The sequence below is a fragment of the Diuraphis noxia genome, unplaced genomic scaffold, assembly GCF_037042655.1.
Source record: "Diuraphis noxia isolate RWA-SAM2 unplaced genomic scaffold, SU_Dnox_SAM2 contig0001, whole genome shotgun sequence".
Taxonomy (NCBI): Eukaryota; Metazoa; Arthropoda; class Insecta; order Hemiptera; family Aphididae; genus Diuraphis; species Diuraphis noxia.
The window spans coordinates 84,681,988-84,700,823 of NW_028301711.1; the positions used below are offsets into that span (position 1 = coordinate 84,681,988).

Sequence of the window (18,836 nt, forward strand, 5' to 3'; positions counted from 1 at the left end):
ATAACAATTGTAGCATATAACCCTTAGTAATGAGTACTAAGCAATTATATATATATAACTGTATAAGTATAAATCAATTAAAATATATGCAGTAACTTAGTACATATTTTTTTTGTAATGAGTATTCAATTATAATATTATAATAATTAAATTATAATAGTTGACTGTATACTTATTGTGTAGCGATGAACAAAAATATTGCGGACAACTCTTGTTCCATGGAAACAATTACCACTGGCAGTTTATCAGAATACTCCCCAGCTATTGAAGGTAAATTTTAGTACTATAAAGTTGATGTTTTATTTAATTAGTATTATTTTGTTTTAATAGTTGATGTGGACAACACCAGTCTTAATTTGTCAACTCTTAACAAAACAAATGATCAACAAACTGACTCAATTTCAGAGGGCGATAATAGGAGTAATTATTATCCTGGGTATAATATACTACATCATACTATAGGTGTAATAATATTATACTTTATTTTAATTATTAATCTACTTTCTTAATAGATCTGATCCAGCCACGTGGGTAATAGATGATATTTTAAGAGATTTTATATCTAGTTATGGTTTTACTCAAGATCTGAAAAATCTAAATATTTCCAATTCTAAAAGGCCATACATAAAATGTGTTAAAGGAGTCAATAAAACTTTCTTCAGGTACCTACTAAAGTTTTAAACAATTTAACATTTTTACCTTATTAATTAATTTATTTTGTAATTAGATACTTTAACAAAAATTGTCTTAAAACAACTCTAAAAAATGGAGAAAATATAGCACGTAGTTATTTAGTCTATTCGGAAAGCAAAGAAGCTCTTTTTTGTTATCCTTGTATGCTATTTGGTGGAGTAACCAACTTTGCAACAACAGGATTTTCTTTATGGAAAAAAACTGAAGAACGAATAACAGAACATAGTAATTCATTAAAGCATCGAAACTGTATGATTAAATTGAAAAACCATAGCAAGGTAAACTGCAGAATTGATCAGCAATTAGTTAATCAGATTAATAATGAACGTTTATATTGGATAAACGTTTTAAAGAGAGTAGTAGCAGTTGTGAAGTCATTAGCTTCAAGGGGATTGCCATTTCGGGGTCATGATTCAAAAATAGGAAGTCCTCATAATGGAAATTTTTTAATGGCTTTGGAGTTAATTGCAGAGTTTGATTCATTTCTTGCTACTCACCTCTCAAAACATGGTAACCCTGGAAAAGGAAAAACGTTTTACATATCATACCAAACTTATGAACAGTTTATTTGTATTATGGCTGAAGAAGTACAGAAAACCATAATCCAAGAAATACAAATTGCCAGATATTACTCTATAAGTGTTGACTCAACACCCGATATTTCATATACAGATCAATTGTCTTTCATTGTGCGTTGATGAACCGTTCATCGCCTTCAGCATTCAAGAACCTATATAAAATATATGTAGTTGCTATGACATTAGCATGCACACAAGTCAACTGCGAGAGGGCCTTCTCTAAATTAAAAATAATTAAAACCCGCTTAAGAGCAGCAATCAACCAAGAGCATCTTGAAGCGTTGATGTTGTTATCCATTGAAAGTGATCTCATTCCAAGTAGTGATGAAACTATTAATTTATTGGGTGAAAGTTCTAACGAATTAAGTAGATTACTTTTATTTTAAAGTATTTAATTTCAATAGGTATTTAAAATATGATTATTATATTTCTATTGTTAACTCATACATTTAAATCTAGGAAATTATATAAAGATACTCGTATATAAGTTATACCTACGTAAGCTATATTGTATTTTTAATATTGTATGGTATATTTTAAATAATAAAGTAAGTATGTTTAAAATTTAACTATGTGAATTGTGAGTGTATCAACAGAAGATATTTGTTCTTATTCATAATATATTATATAGCTACCTACTTGATAAGTTGGAATTAAAACTTTATAATTTTAAGGATAATTGAGTATTCAATAAAATACAGGTGTTCCTTTGGGTGAGTTTAAATCGAAAAATCATCTAAAAATGCATTTAGTCTAAGCTACCTACATAAAAAAATTGTTACTATAAGTATCTATATTATGTTCCATGTCTGCATCATACTCCCAAATAAATAGAGATGTGAGTTTGTATTCTACAGTGTTATAAAACTGTATTATACATTTATACAAGGTATTATACACATGGTATAAAAAAAAATAAGGCTTTATTTTTAGTTATAACCACAATTAAAGATAATTAATTAAGTAGGTATTATCCATTTTGATATGCAAACAATGAAGTAATAAGCATACTGCAATCAAATTATTGGCTTATTGCCATTTAATATTTATATAGTTTTAGTAACTCAAATATTAAATTTTTAGTAGTACTTATAGAATGGATCTTCAATAAAATACATAATAATTATAAAAATTTAAAATATAAACTATAATTTTATTCATATTTATTTAGTATTAAGGTATTAAAAATGACTTAAATCAATTTATTGTAATATAATAATATTGTAAATTTATGTACATTGAAATAGTATATAAGTATATAACTATATAAGAATTAAGTATAGTTTTCTATTTATTTCTATTTAAAAATTAAACATTTTTGAAAAAAGCAGATACCCTAATACCTATGTTTACTTAAAAATTTTAAAGATTAAATAATTTAGTTAATATAATTTTGTTTACTAAATCTCTTACGTTAAATATAAGTACTTGGTACATGCAAGAAAAAAAAATGTGGAACCAAAAAGTTAGTAAATACCTATATTTATATGCTAGTTGGCAGATAATAAGGTTACTCAAATCCTAATTTATTTTGAAGTTTATTTGATATTTTAAGAATATAATTTATATGAAATGTGAATACTGAATTGTAATTAAAATATTTTAAATTTAAGTCACTATAGGCATATGGACATATGGTACTTACATCATGGTAGCATAACTAAATATTAATTTGGTGAATTAGGTCTAAAATAATTCTTGTATTATGTGTTTTTTAAATGTTTTCTAACCTTCTAGCCATTTTTTCAATTAATCCATTTTCACCTTTGTTAAATTTTCTATAATTTAAGGTACTGCAAGGTTTTATACGGTATAATACGGTATTATACAATACAAAAATAAAATACCATATTTTAACATCTCTGCAAATAAATAACATGTTATTCTTAATTTTTTTTTTTTTATAGTTACTTATAAAACTAAGGACTCTTTCCTAATTCAGGTAGGTTTGAAAAAAAATTACGGGCCCCTAATTAATTTTGTACCCCGGGCCAAAAATAGCCAGTCCGCCCCTGCGAAGACGTATAAACGTAAAATGCGGTTGATCGACGTTCGTAATCGTAAACATAGAATAAGTCTTATTTTAGATAAAAACATAATTAACCAAATAGTGTATTTGTATAGACATGTCTGTTCATTGTTGTGTTTACGAAGTTATTTATAATATAATTGAATATAAAAAAAGTTATAAATAAATAATCTAGACCGCGTCGGCGATTCCTGCATAAAAGTATACGCCGCCGCCGCGCCGCGTGATCTTGTGACGTCACGCGGCTATCTCTCTTTGGCTCTAGCGCCTTAACGAATCGACGTATACAAATTTTAGTACCACCGTTAGTTATAGTAATTGACTAACTATTAATTAAGCCAAAATCATTTTTTTGTTTCATGGTCCTTTAATTCACAAATATATAATTCAAGTGATTTGTATAATTTTACCACAGATGATAAATCTATATTAACGCATTGTAAACTTTTGCTAGTCATATTGAATCTTTATAAAATAGATAGATTGTCAACCAAAAACATTGATTTTAACATGTAGCAAGTTAAAATAGTGTTAAAGTAGTATGTCATATGCTCATATCTAACGTGTACTCACAAAAAGTTATACTTCTAAGTTCAAAGTATATAATAAAAAGTATTTTTTTATCTAGATAAAAATTAATTTATCTTTGATCATTATCTAGATGGATTTAAATTTAATTATCTTTTATTTCTATCTAGATACATTTTTATGATGTTATCTTCATCTTTATCTAGGTAAAAAGTTCTTATCTAATCCCAACACTGAATATTAATCATTTTAATCTAATCATTAAACACATCAATTATTAAATATTCTTACAATGTGCATGTCAATCTCATCTAGATTATTAAATTCTGATGTTTGTACATTAAAATTCACCAACTCTTTATTTTTATTAGGGCCATTAATAAAAAAAAAACGAAAAAATTAAATATAAATTTTTTTTTCAATGAATTATTACCAGAACCAGAAATGAGCATTTGATCATCAATATCCAATCCAGTATCAACTAAAAATAAAAACAGGATTACAATTTTTTTTACAACGCATAACATGGATAAATTAAAATTAAAATTAAAAATGTTTATAAAATTAAAAAATTGAATATTCATACAATATAAGGTAGGTCATAGTACATACCACAAAAACTAGAAATTTCAATTGGATCTGGATCATCAATATTATTTTTCAAACATTCAGCCTCAACTAAAAATAAACACAGGATTACAATTTTGTTTACAATATATAACATGGATAGTTTAAAATTAAAATAAGAAATATTTGAAAATTAAAATTGAATATTCGTACAATATAACTTATAAGGTAGGTACATTTTTTTGTCATAACAAAATTATTGTGCTACATAAATTTCATCAAATGAAATCACCGTAACTTTGGAAATTTAAATACATAGATCTTCATATTAAGGTGCTGTAAAATAGCAGTTGGATGATATTAAATCAAATAGAACTGCGGCTATGCTGTGCATATGTGCATATATACATTTTACATTTAAAATCAGCTCCCATTTTAATGTGCTGAAATGATATGCACACGTTTAATATGCATTGCAAATGTGTATATACGCTGTAACAACCCAAAAATGCCAGCTTTTTTCACTTTTTTTAATATTTGAGAACGGACAATATCACTCATAACTAAAAGCATTGTGTTTTGGCTATTATTAGATAAATAAGTCAATCGATTTTTTTCTGGGCAGATTCAAGTATTGCGATATGAGAAGAAAGTAATGCATTATGTTTAGCAAAAAGCTTAATTAATTCGAAAAAGTTTCCTTGATTCTTGAATAACCAAGATTCATTATGACCTCTTAAGGATGAATTTTGACGACCGAGATATAATAACACTTCAAATATTATTTTTACAATTTCTCTATTCTCTGCAACTTTGCTATTAGAATCTTGTAAATATTTTATATCTACTCTTTGATTACTCAAATACATAACTTTTCTAACCTCAGATTGCAAATGGTTTGGAGATGCTTCATGAGTATCAAGTTTATATGATATATGTCTCCAGTCATTAGAACCACATCTAGCAAGTTGGTTAGACTTTCCATCGACTGTGCCAAATAGTTTGCATACAATACAAAAAACTTTATCCTCAGTTTGTGAATAAGATAGCCATTTACGCTTAACAAACTCCCCTGTTGCAATTTTTTTTAAATAATGTTGCTCATGGAATGATCTCAAATGTTGTCCTTGCTTTCTTGAAGGAAATTTACCATCTTTTAATTCTATTGGTTGTGGTTGACATGGTTCTTAATGTGCGATTTGCGAAAAACGTTCAATTGAAATATTTGAACATCATGGACGTAAATAGGGGGGGGGCTTAGGAGGGCTTAGCCCTCCCTAAGCCATCTCAAGCCCTCCCTAAGATATTTTAATATTTATGTTACCTATCTTTATAATAATAAATTATATAATTTATAAATTATATTTAAATATTAACTGATAATTATATAAACTATAATCAATGGTAAAAGCTATAAATATAATAATATGTAGGTAGGTTTTCGTTCCAAAAACTATGATCGTTATGATCTGTGGATGGCTATTTTAACAGTTTGCCGCCCAAATGTATATCTATATTCTATACGTAGTAGGTATGTCTATATAACGCGGATGTCCGATGTCGATGTGTGAGGTGTGACTGTGTGAGTGCTGGTATGAAGGCATACAGATACTGGGTAAACCGCGTCATCTAAATATATAAATATTACCGATAACGTATGAAACTAATGTTTCGATAGTGGTATTTTTCGACCTATAAATAGATTTTCCTTTATTTTTATTATTTTGAATGGTTATTGATTAATACAATTTTATTATAAGTAACTTATCATAAGACAACTGTCACTAGTTCACAACGAGTCATTTACAGACTGACAGTTGACTATCTAAAATCGTGTTCCTATTCGTATTGTATTTAATAAATTGAATTCGCTGCATTTTATTGTATTCATTTAACCGTTTCAACATTTATACCTACATAAATAATAAATATGTTTAGCATTTTTAATTTTAAAAAATCGAAAACTTCTGAAGACGATACTCTGAAGAACATTCCAATAAACACTACTTCCTCTCAACAGGTACCTATATCTAATAAATAAAAACTATTGATTTTATACATACAATATTCATTTTATTCATACATATTATTTTTATATTTTGAACAGGTCATAAAAAAATCCAATTTAAATGTTTTGATAAATGCAAATGATTCTGATCCAGATGATCCAGAATCATTTGATATTTCACATAATTATACTGATGATCCAAATAATATTTCAAATAAATTAAACTATGATTTGAAGCATTCAGATACTCAGGTTAACATTGTTAAGGATTTAGGAGATTTGAACACAGGCCCTGCACAACCAATTTTACCAGTAAGTTACTTTTTAATTGAAAAAGTAAAGTAATTTAATTACAATTTTATGTCAGAACGAAAATAATAATTTTATTATCTACCTACATGTATGTAAGAGTAGCTAGTAAAGTTTTTAAAGGTAATTAGCCCAATACTTTTTCCCAAAATTATTTAAATTCTTAATAAATAAAAACAAACCAATTCATTGTTTTTTTACAAAAATTAATTTTCAGGCATATCCCATGACAGTTTTTGGTAATCAAAAAAGATCGTTTAATGCCAAATACTATAATGAGTTCAAGTGGATTGAATATATAGTGTAGAAAAAGATGCAGTTTTTTGCTTTTGCTGTAGAATATTTGGATGTAGTTCTACTGATAATGTTTTTACCAAAAGTGGTTTTACAAATTGGAAAAGAGTAAATATTAATTTTTGTATTTAATAAAATTTAATGGAATGATAAGGTATTGAGTACTATAGTTATGTTTGGTGTATTTGTATACTATAGTTGGGGACAAAATTTTCAAAACACTCCAAGCTCAATGCACATGCAGCAACGCAAACACATTTAATTAACTTAACTAAAATGGATGGACATAATTCTAGTAAAAAAACTGGTAACATTCTGTGTCAAGTATCAAATGCTCACAAAGATTTCATCCTAAAGAACAGATCTTACTTAAAAACGCTTATAGATATTTTGTTATATTTGGCACGGCAAGGTATTGCATTCCGAGGAAATATTGAAAATGAGGATTCCCTAAACAGAGGTATAAAATTATTTTAGTTTATATATAAATAGATGTTTATATATTTTATTATGACCTTAAATTTAATATTAGTGAATGGAGTGATAATTATTTTTTACATTTTAGGAAATTTTTTAGAAGCGTGTAAATTGATGTGTGAACATAAGCCAGAATTTAATCAAGTATTTAATGGAGAAATTAACTATACAAGTCCTTTGCTTCAAAATGAACTGATTGGAATGTGTGCTGAAAATGTTCGCAGTATGATTGTCACAGAAATTAAAAAAGCTGGTAGTTATTCAATTATGTGTGATGAAGCTAGGTAAATAAAAATATAATTAAAAAATAAATACATATGTTATAATTGCTTGTAATTTTTTAGATGCCATAAACAGGAGCAGATGTCACTTTGTATTAGATATTCAAACAACTTTAAAGTTTTTGAACGGTTTTTAGGTTTTATCAATGTGTCTGAAAGCCAAAATGCTATTTCTCTTGTATCTGCTATTTTATCATACTTAAAAGTACTGAAAATTGATGATATTCCAATTATTGCCCAATCATATGATGGCGCAAATGTAATGTCTGGTTCCAAAAGAGGAGTACAGACTTTATTAAGGGAACATTATCCTGATGCTATATACATTCATTGTATGGCGCACAAGTTGAACCTCGTTGTTATTAATATGTGCAAGCATGTAAAGGTACAGTACAATTCAATTTGTTTTTTAATAGTATATAAAATAGCTTAGGTATCTAATATTTTTCAAATCTGTACATAATTTAATTAAGTTAATAATTATATTAGATGTTACATGTTTACTTTTAGATTTTAAGTTTAATTTTTTTCCATTTTTTTTTTATAGTACTCCAAAACTGTATTCAATACATTAGAGGCTATTTATGTTCATTTTTCTACTCCAAAAAAAAACAAAAAACTGCAAGAAGTACAAAAACAATTAAAAATGAATAAGTTAACTTTATCTGCTATTAGTGATACCCGTTGGGTATGCAGACATAAAAACTGCAAAGCAGTTATTGAAAATTTTAGTTCTATTGTGGAAGTTTTAAACCATGAAGTTGAGGAGGACAATGATAAAGATGTTTCTAGAGCTATTGGTGAATTAGTTTGAAATACATACATTACTACTTTTTTAAAACATTATATTGTTACAGGTATTTTAGCTACTATACAAAAAACAGAATTTGTGGTAAATTTACATGTTATGCACTTCGCATTGGGTATAATAAATATTTTAAGTAATAAGTTGCAAATTAAAACAGAAACATTAGGCCACGCTGCAAGTACTATAGTAGGTGTTATCGAAACTTTTGAAGATAACAGGAATTCTGTATATTTCTCAGACATATGGAAATTAATTGAAGAATTTTCAGACAAGCAAAACATCAAATTAGAATTGCCAAATACAAGTATAGTAAAACTTATTTACCTATTAAATAAATTTTTTTAAATTAAAATTAAATTTATACCACCATTTTTCAGATTTAAAAAGAAAGAGAAAAGAACCTGGCGTATTGAGCGATTATTGTTTATCAACTACAACAGGTGCTGAAGATAATCTAAATTTAATTGAAACAGCCAAAGATTATTGGATGTTACATGCTTATTTCCCGGTTATTGATGTTATAATAAATGATATGAAAACTAGATTCTCCGCAGAAAGTTTAAAAATGGCCAAGTCAATTGATACATTTTTAGATTTACAATATGAAGAGGATTCCTATTTTGTAAACCACTATAAGGTCAGTAATTTAGCTAAAGCCTATATTTTTATTTTTTTAAGTTACAATCAAGTTGTTAAATATTTATAATATAATATTACAGTTTTCATTGGAAATTGAAGAAGATGATTTCAAGTGTGAACTTAGAGTTGCTAAGAAAGTTTATGAAAATCAAAAAGTTGACAACAGTAAAACACTTAATGAACAGCTTAAGGCTGTTATTGAATAAGATACATACCCAAATATATACAAGTTAATGCATGTTGCATTAGCTATGCCTATAAGTTCAGCAACGTGTGAAAGATCATTCTCTACTATGAGAAGAATAAATAATTATTTAAGGTCTAACATGGAACAAGATAGATTTACTAATCTAAGTATTTTAAACATAGAGAGAGAATTATCTAACAAAATAGAAAATGAACAAATTTTAAACAAGTTCTCTGAGAAGGAAAGGAGGATGCAATTATAATGAAATTAATTTTGTATAATATTTTAATATTGTATAAAACTTATATTTTTATAATAATTCAATAAATAAATTTAGATTTAATTTGTGATATGTATTGTAGATAAAATTGTGTGTAGTAAACTAGTGGGTGGAAATGGTGGAATTTTCTCACCGTTTTTGTTCTTGAAACCTTTTGGGCTCAAGCCCTATGTCTTTTAGAACCCTATTTACGTCTATGTTGAACATACAAGTAAAGCCGGATCATTAGGAAACATTTCATATAGATTTGATATTTTATCCACTACATCTACTGGTAACAGTGTGCCTCTACACAGAAAATTAAAAAATACAAATTAATATACATATTTAACACACTGACGCTGTTGAAATAATTATTTTAATAATAAAAATTATTTATTGTATTACAGTAGATATGATATATGATTATGAAAAATGATCGTAGTTTTAAATTTTTACACAATAATCATAATAAAATAATTTATATATAATAATTTTATAAATCATATATCATATATGAGTCAATTACTTTTAAATAAATAATATAATTTACCAGATATATCATGATCATCATTAATATCTTCAATAATTGAACTATTTAAATTTGGAATAATTATATCAGGTCCTTTGTTTCCATTTTCAATATCAACTACATGAATATCTCCCAAAGCTGTTAAATCTTGATCATCTGTAATGATGAATAATTTTTTAATATTGAAAATAAAAATTTTAAATCTTTTATAAAAAAAATTTCTCTCCATAAATCACTTAAATTCAATCTATTTTCCGAAGTGTGGGCCATACTGTCATAGTATTAATCCGTATTTAATATGTATAACTTAATAATATAATGATTAGAAATTTAGAAATTAGCATTTTCCAGATTGAATAGTAGTTTCTACTTTCTTATATACCTAATAGGTAGGGTACTATAATAGAAGTATAGAACATAATATACCATTTATAGTTATAAAAAATGAATTTTAAATACCAAACGTCTAATACTTATATCTATATAAAATAAGAAGGCACCTAGTAATTTTAAATTCTACAAATAAATAAAAATCGTAAAATTAGTGTATACTTACCAGTTTTTTAAAATTTTTTTCGCATCAGACTCAGCAGACTCAGTAGAAGTAGATCTAGAAGGCATCAAAAATCTTTTAAAATATGTAGATAAATATTTTGAAGATGAATTTTTTTTTTTTTGTCATTCTGCATGCACTAAAATGTCTTCCCCAATTCGTTGAATTTAAATTTTTTTTTCCACATCGACATACATCGACGGTAGACAATCAATAAATATAATTTTAAAACTGTTTAAAATTTTAAACACAGATTGATCACAAAACAACTTAAGTCACAATTTTAACACTACTAAACTGATTATAATTATAAAATACAAGAAAAATCGTAGTCTGCAGTCGTAACTCGTAGGTACGGGCGTCGGGCACTGGCTAGACAATTGTGATGTTTTTGTAGCAGATAGCAGTACGGACTACGGGCTGAGTATTAACTAAACTATCTGGATTTACCAATACGATAACGTCGATAACACACTGTTTACTATTAATAGATCACCAATAATAACAAAAACAGTTCGCTGTATTGCTGTAATGTTCACTGTTCACACAAAAGCAAAATAAAAAAAAATCCCACAAACGATTTTAAAACGATCTCAGTTAAATATACCCGTTGGCCAGTTTGGTTGTATTATAATATATCAATATAATATATTACATTTCCATTTTTTTTCTTATTACTGTTATCTTGACGTCGTCTTTTATTTTTGTAACATTTTATATAATGTGTATAAAATTTTGTTTATAGTGGGACCGAGAACGCCAAGGGTTCAGTATTATTATTAATAAGACCGTGATTATTACTATTATATCAATGCGGATGTATGCAATTATTGCGACAGTTGACTGAATTTTTATCAACCGACCGGCGACTAACTTATCTGTGTTTTTCTAATATTATCTAATAATTCATTGTAACCGACCGAATACGGATGACGACCGTCTGCATCGATAGGCTGATGTTTTTGCTGTACTAATTTACTATTTTTGTTTTGAACTATAATTAACAGCCAATAGGTTTTATGCTGCAGAGTGTAGATTAAATAAATAAGATACATAATATTTGTATACGCAGTATATTCACCTATAGTCACCTGTGGCCAAGTATTTTGTATAAGTGGACCCACCACCCACCCACCAAAAATGTTGAAGGAGCAATTGCTCCAAAATAATGCCTTCGCCACGCCACTGCAAGGGTTGGCCAACTTGTAGCTTGCGTCATATTAAAACAAACCAGCATTTACTTACTAACGACAAAATTATCAAAATTATAAAATGTGTTTATAAACATTATGAATATTAATTATATTATTTTATTTTTCCATTTGGCTCGTTGATGTATTCATGTTGGCCATCCCTGTTATATACTATATATGTGAGTAGCAAAATATTCAGTAGGGTATGCCTACTCTCTATATGCTGAAACACAACAATAGTTTTATTACTGCATTGGGTGGTGTATTACGATTATCAGGATCTTGGTACCATCTGTGTAGACCTGTCGCCTTTTGAATACAATAACACAATTAATAATGTACATACGACCAGTGTTGTGCTTAGATAATTTTTTTGTATCTAGATATAGATAAGATATCTGAACTCAAAATATATCTAGATAGAGATAGATAATGATAAATTAAAATATATCTAGATATAGATACAGATAAAATCAATTTTATCTAGATGAAAATGAGATGATTTTTTATAAATGTTATTCATAAAACGTGATTTTAATAAATTTTATTTTTTATATTAGGTTTGTAGAAAATATTAATACAATTATGAGTTATGACTCTGAATAATTTTAGTTTAAATTACTAATAACTATTCGTAAAATGTGTTAAATAATTAAAATGATCATTCCAACAACAATGTCAATACTTACTCCATTTTCTGAAAAGGAAGACTAGTTATAGTCTTGTGGATATAGAAGCCAAATGATGGCAGAATACATTTTATAAACTATAAAGGTATATAATTATTATTTATTTAACTATTATGTGGAATTATACATACACATTTTCTTATGATACATATCAAATAGATTTCAAACTAAAATAATCATAAGTAAATACAATTTTGATATTTAATATAATAACATAAATATTTGCCTTTATTCTTTAGTCTTTAGTCTGTTTAAAATAAAATAATATATCTAAAATACATTAATAATTATAAAGAAAAAAAAAATAACCAGTTTAAAATACAATTTTTTAATTTTTATGAACCTATTGCATGTTTCTACAACACAATAATTTTTCAAATGTTTTATCACCAAGGCGAAAAACCTTGAAGTTAAAATTTGTACTGCACCACTAAACAGTTTCTCAACAGGTGCAGATGAAGGAAGAGTTGTGTTGTATTTGATAAATACTTTTTTGATCACTGGATAATTATTCAATATATCTAATTATTTTTTTTTTAAATTCAAAAACTGTATTACCTGTACTTGTACATTTGATTCATTTTCTTGACTTAAGTCAATTTCATCACTATGGCATTCAGAAGAGTCATTTATTGAACGATGTGAGTATAAATTATCATAAAACTCTTTACACTCGTACAATCACTTTCTTCATTTGCAGAGTCTGGATGTATAATAGAAGTGGACATAGTCGAAACTAGACACTTTTATTAGGTCAGGCCAAATGAAAAATATAAAAAATACTTCTATTAACATTTAACAAGTTTTTAATATAATAATTTTGTTTAATGCATATATATATATATATATATTATAATGAATATTCTTTTACAATTTAAATATTTAATAATAAATACAAATTTATAATGATAGACATATTAATGGAAAATTTTAAATATAAAATTTAAAATTTAAAATATATAATATAAACAAATTTTTAAACAGTATTAGGTCAGGCCATGGCCTGACTGGCCTGACCCGTAGTTTCGCTTATGGATGTGGACATAGAATTACATTCTTCAATAAATATTTTCTTGCATGAATCTTTGTATCGAACAGGCACCCAATCCAATTTAAATTTTGGATGACTAATAGAAGCAATTATAAAATCTTTGCTTTTTGGATCATACTTAACGTACTTATGAAAAACAGTTAATGGAAATTATGCCAGCCCAAGTATTGAAAACTACTAACATAGACATTGAAAGTACAAAAAGAATTTTTAGAACTGCGTATTCCATCGCGAAGAATCAAAGGCCGTATGTTGACATGCCAAAACTAGTGGACCTTCAAATAATGAATGGTCTATCTATGGGGAGAGTTCTTCAAACCAATAAGTCATGTAGTACTATTATTGACCATATATGTTTTGAAATGAGAAAAAAATTGTGTTCTGACTTATTAGAAAACAAAAGAAAGATTTGTATAATTGTTGATGAATCTACAACATTGAGTCAGAAAACAATGCTAGTTATCTGTTTGAGAGCTGCTGTAGTAAATAATAATGAAGTTATTACATTTTTCTTTAACATCATTGAAGTAGAAAGTACATCTGCTGACTGTATTAGAAAAGCTATTTTAGTTGATCTTTCAAAGTATGGATTAAATGAGGATTTTTTAAAAGAAAACTTGATAGCTTTTGTTAGCGATGGTGCGTCTAATATGCTGGGTAGAATTTCTGGTGTTGGTACTCAACTACAAAAAACATTCCCCGATATCATAGTATGGCATTGCTGTAATCATCGTTTAGAGTTGGCCGTATCTGATACTTTAAAAGAAATCCATGGTACAAATCACTTCCAATCATTTATAGAAAAGTTATATGCAATATACCACCAATCACCTAAGAATATGTATGAACTTAGGATGTGTGCTACTTCATTAGAACAAAAATTACTACATATTGGAAAAATTTTTACAATCAGGTGGGTGGCATCCAGCGAGAAAACTTTAAAAGCTATTTGGAACAATTATGTAGCATTGTATAACCATTTTACAAATGCTTCTAATGATACAAAGAGAGAATCAAAAGAAAGATCCAAGTATACAGGACTCAGACGAATTCTAACAGCAGTAGAATTTGTTATCAACCTTGGTAAGTACGGATCCGGACATTTCGGCGTGGCCATCTCGGCGTGGCCATTTCGGCGTGGCCGTTTCGGCGTTGCCGTTTCGGCGTACAGCCTTTTCGGCGTGGGTCGATTTCGGCGTAGTAATTTTTCATAAAATGATTTTAATCGCGTTTAGATAATATAATGTTAGTATTGATTATATTGTACCGATATCATTTATCACCTTTTATCTCACTTTCGTCGGTTAGATGCAGGTATGCAGTATGAACTCATTGAACTGTATATAATAATAATATTTATAAATATATATTATAGTATGGGATTATACTGTCATACAACATAATCTATATTACGGTCTAAGTTAATAAAGATATAGATTTAGGTATAGTTAACCTATACGCTGTATTGATAGACGATCATTGAGTAAATCATCAAGTAGTCAGTAGTTAGAAATCGCTATGGCACAAGCAATTATTGAAACTTTCCGTGGACGTGAAATATATGTACATGATGGGTATATGTATATTTTTGATGCATTTAGTGCAAATAAATTAAAAAAGTTTTGGCGATGTCGTTACAAAGATTCGTGTAAGGCGAGAATTCATACACTAGTTGAAACAAATAAGTTTTTAAAACAAATAAATGAACATTCGACCCATGACTCGGAAGCGGCTAAGATTGAAGCTAATTATGCAGTTACCAAGATGAAAAAACGAGCACGTGAGACAATGGAGCCTACATCAAATATCATCAATGAATGTACGAGTGGATTATCACAAGCAGGAAAGGTAAATATCAAAATTTTAATAACTTCAATTGAGAATTAATTTTAAATTAATTAGGGAGCGTTGACGGCCGATGGAGCTTTAAAAAAACAGATAAGACGCACGCGGCGTGAAATTCAAGCTGCACCCGATGCTCCAAAAGATTTGGTTTCATTAATAATACCATTGAATTACCAGTCGTATTCGCCATCTGAAGGTGTAACTGAACAATTTTTACTACACGATAGTGGACCTGGAGTCGATAGAATTTTAATTTTTTGTCGCCCTCAAAATTTAAATATTTTATCAGAGTCTTCCAATTGGTATGTCGATGGCACATTTAAAGTAGCACCTCATTTATTTTCGCAAGTATATGTAATATTAAGTAAATACCTCGATGGCGTTCATCCCCTTATTTATGCTCTTTTACCCGATAAAAAAAACCAAACGTATGAACGGCTATTTAAAATATTAATTGAATTAAAACCAGGGTTAAAACCAAAATCAATTGCTTGCGATTTTGAGCAAGCTGCGATCAAAGCAATTAAAAACAATTTTCCTGAAGTTCAAATTCACGGATGTCTATTTCATTTGACAAAAAATTTTAGACTTAAAATGGGTGACCTAGAATTATTTTCGAAGTATAAAAACGATGCAGAATTTTCAATTTATATTAAAATGATTTTGGCTTTAGCTTTTGTTAAAATTGACGACATTTACAATAGTGTAAACTTATTATATGATGAACTGCCTGAAGAAATATTTCCTCTCTTGGAATGGTTTGAAGAAAACTACATCGGTACAGTTGTAAGAAACCGTCGTCGAAACCCACTTTTCCCCCCTATAATTTGGAACGTTCATGATCGCGTACTTAATAAAGACGATCGAACAAATAATCATGCAGAAGCGGCAAATCGTCGTCTTAATCTACAAATGGCAGTTGACCATCCGACACTATGGGCATTTATATCATGTTTAAGGAGAATACAAAGTGGCCGAGACACCTTCTTTTGCCAATTAGAAACAGGCAAAAGTCCACCAAAAAAGAAAAAAAAATACATCGACGTCGATAAACGTATTTTAAAATTAGTCTGCGATTATGATAATCGTAATATTATGAGCTTTTTAAGAGGGATAGCACATAATTTAAGTATGATGACCTGAATATTTTTATTCATGATTTTAATAGCATTCTCCTTATTTTTATATTTTTAATATTTTAATATTATTATATACAGTTTTTTATACAAAAATTATTTATATATTTAATACAATTTTTTTAGCATTCTAATTATTTTAATTAAATTTGTTTTATTATACTTAAATATACCTAATTATTATATACAGTTTTTTATACAAAATTATTTATTTATTTATATTTTATGGTGACCTACCTAATTTCTTGAATGGCTCTACGCTTAAATGGCCTTACGCCGAAACAGCCGTACGCCGAAACAGCCACGCCGAAATGGCCACGCCGAGATGGCCACGCCGAAATGGCCACGCCGAAATGTCCTAGACCGTGGTAAGTAGTTGTGTTGCTATAATTATTTATATTAATTGTATTATATTGTAATATTACATCAATTAAATATATTAAATTATATTATTAGTTTATAATAATAATATAGTAATATAATATAGTTTAAACTTATACCACTAAAAAAATTGACTACATTTACCTATATTGTTTTATTATCTTTCAGGAATCATGTACGATGGATTATCTGAACTTTCTGACTTGTCGTTGCAGTTACAAGATCGAGGTTTGTCGCTTTCAACTGCAAATAGTTGTATAGAACGTACAATTCGCATTTTTGATTCTATGTCAAATATATATGGACCAAAAACTAAAGAAGTATTGAATGCTGGTGATTTATTGAAATTTAAGGATGTACCATTAATGATAAATAAATCAGTACCAAAAATTAACCCTGGACAGTTATTTACAAGCCTTGCTAACAATATGCGTTCAAGACTTTTCACAACTCAAGCAACGCATGTATCAAAAAATAAAAATGAATTTAAAGATCAATTTGAAAATATTCTTAAAGATTTGAATGTATTAGATCCCAATAACTGGCCAGATAATATTGATATCCAATATGGTGACGATAGCATTAGAAGACTGGCAAACAAGTTTCACTTAAATGAAGTATCCACAATTCGAGGATTTAGAGAATTTAAAGACTTGAAAGATTCCTCAAAAATACCAACATTAAACCCACTTTTAACTGCAATTTCAACTATTGCTGTATCTTCATCTGAATGTGAAAGATCATTTAGTTCCATGAACAACATAATAACGCTTAAAAGAAACGTACTAACTTCTGAACACATAGCATCATTAGTGTTTATTAGTTGTGTTGGACCACCTGTTCAATTGTTTAAACCAGACCACTATGTAAAAAGTTGGATTAAAATGGGTAAAAGAAGTGCAGAAGAAACAAGATGTCCAAAACGAGACGAACATGACATAGATCATTCCTATAAACATTTATGGGCATATTTAAATTTATAAAACAAATAACAATTATTATTATGTATTTTACAATATTTTATTTTTAATTTTTAAATAAAAATGAATATTTGTTTATTGTTGTATGGTATAAAATGTCATTGTAGTGGGGGGGGGGACATATGCTACCACTTAACAGTAAGACATTTAAATGTTCGGGGACGCACATATCTTTTATACTTTTGCATCCCCCTTCTATTTTTTTTCCAATTCAAGCACTGACTAACTTACAGTATAATATGACTAATACAATTAATTATAATACACAATACGCACCTATTATAGGTTAAGGTACTAGGAAAACATTAATTAACTTTGTAAGTATTCTACTTGATAATATATTTAAAAATATAGATACTCGTTTTCTCATAAAAAAAAGTATATTGGTATTTATTTCAATTTTCAAATTTGAATTTGGACAAATATAATTTATTTAAAATGCTTCAATTATTAAGAGCTAGGGAACTAATTAGAATATTTTGTAAAAACACATTTTTCAAATTGTATTATGATTAGGTACTTAGCTGTAATACATAAACAAAGTAATAGTAATAATAATAATTTAAGTGCCCATTAGGCAAACTAATAAATAATAATAGGATTTATAAAATTATTAATAGGTACAAAATATGAAACATTTTACTCTAAGATCTATATAATATGTGTAGTTGTGAAAATTTGATAAAACATTATTAATTGTAGATAGGTACCTACCGTGTTATTTAAAACTTACTTTAATATGACTCAATAAATTTCCACTTGACCTGGTAGACGCACTTATGTTCTTAGGGCAGTTTATACAGAATGCTATCAGCTTTT

At 27.7% G+C, this 18,836-nt stretch overlaps 3 protein-coding genes across 3 annotated transcripts; all 3 read left to right on the top strand.

The window, feature by feature from the left end:
- Positions 1-1,447: 1,447 nt before the first annotated feature.
- Positions 1,448-9,417, top strand: LOC107171622 (zinc finger MYM-type protein 1-like). Its single transcript, XM_089215259.1, has 9 exons — positions 1,448-1,637; positions 3,179-3,213; positions 7,205-7,466; positions 7,572-7,767; positions 7,828-8,109; positions 8,440-8,564; positions 8,622-8,876; positions 8,950-9,209; positions 9,292-9,417. Exons 1-9 carry the CDS (start codon positions 1,448-1,450, stop codon positions 9,415-9,417), a joined length of 1,731 nt encoding a protein of 576 aa, XP_089071385.1.
- Positions 9,418-10,406: 989 nt separating this feature from the next.
- On the top strand, positions 10,407-18,020 carry LOC149062194 (E3 SUMO-protein ligase KIAA1586-like; the record flags this gene model as incomplete). Its single annotated transcript, XM_089217506.1, has 3 exons — positions 10,407-10,446; positions 13,796-14,758; positions 17,206-18,020. Coding segments are annotated over 3 exons (1,818 nt in total), but the record flags the coding sequence as incomplete, so codon positions are not given.
- LOC149062195 (uncharacterized) lies at positions 15,081-16,714 on the top strand. The gene is made up of 2 exons (XM_089217505.1): positions 15,081-15,523; positions 15,578-16,714. Exons 1-2 carry the CDS (start codon positions 15,194-15,196, stop codon positions 16,661-16,663), a joined length of 1,416 nt encoding a protein of 471 aa, XP_089073631.1. The 5' UTR covers positions 15,081-15,193; the 3' UTR covers positions 16,664-16,714.
- Positions 18,021-18,836: the final 816 nt, after the last annotated feature.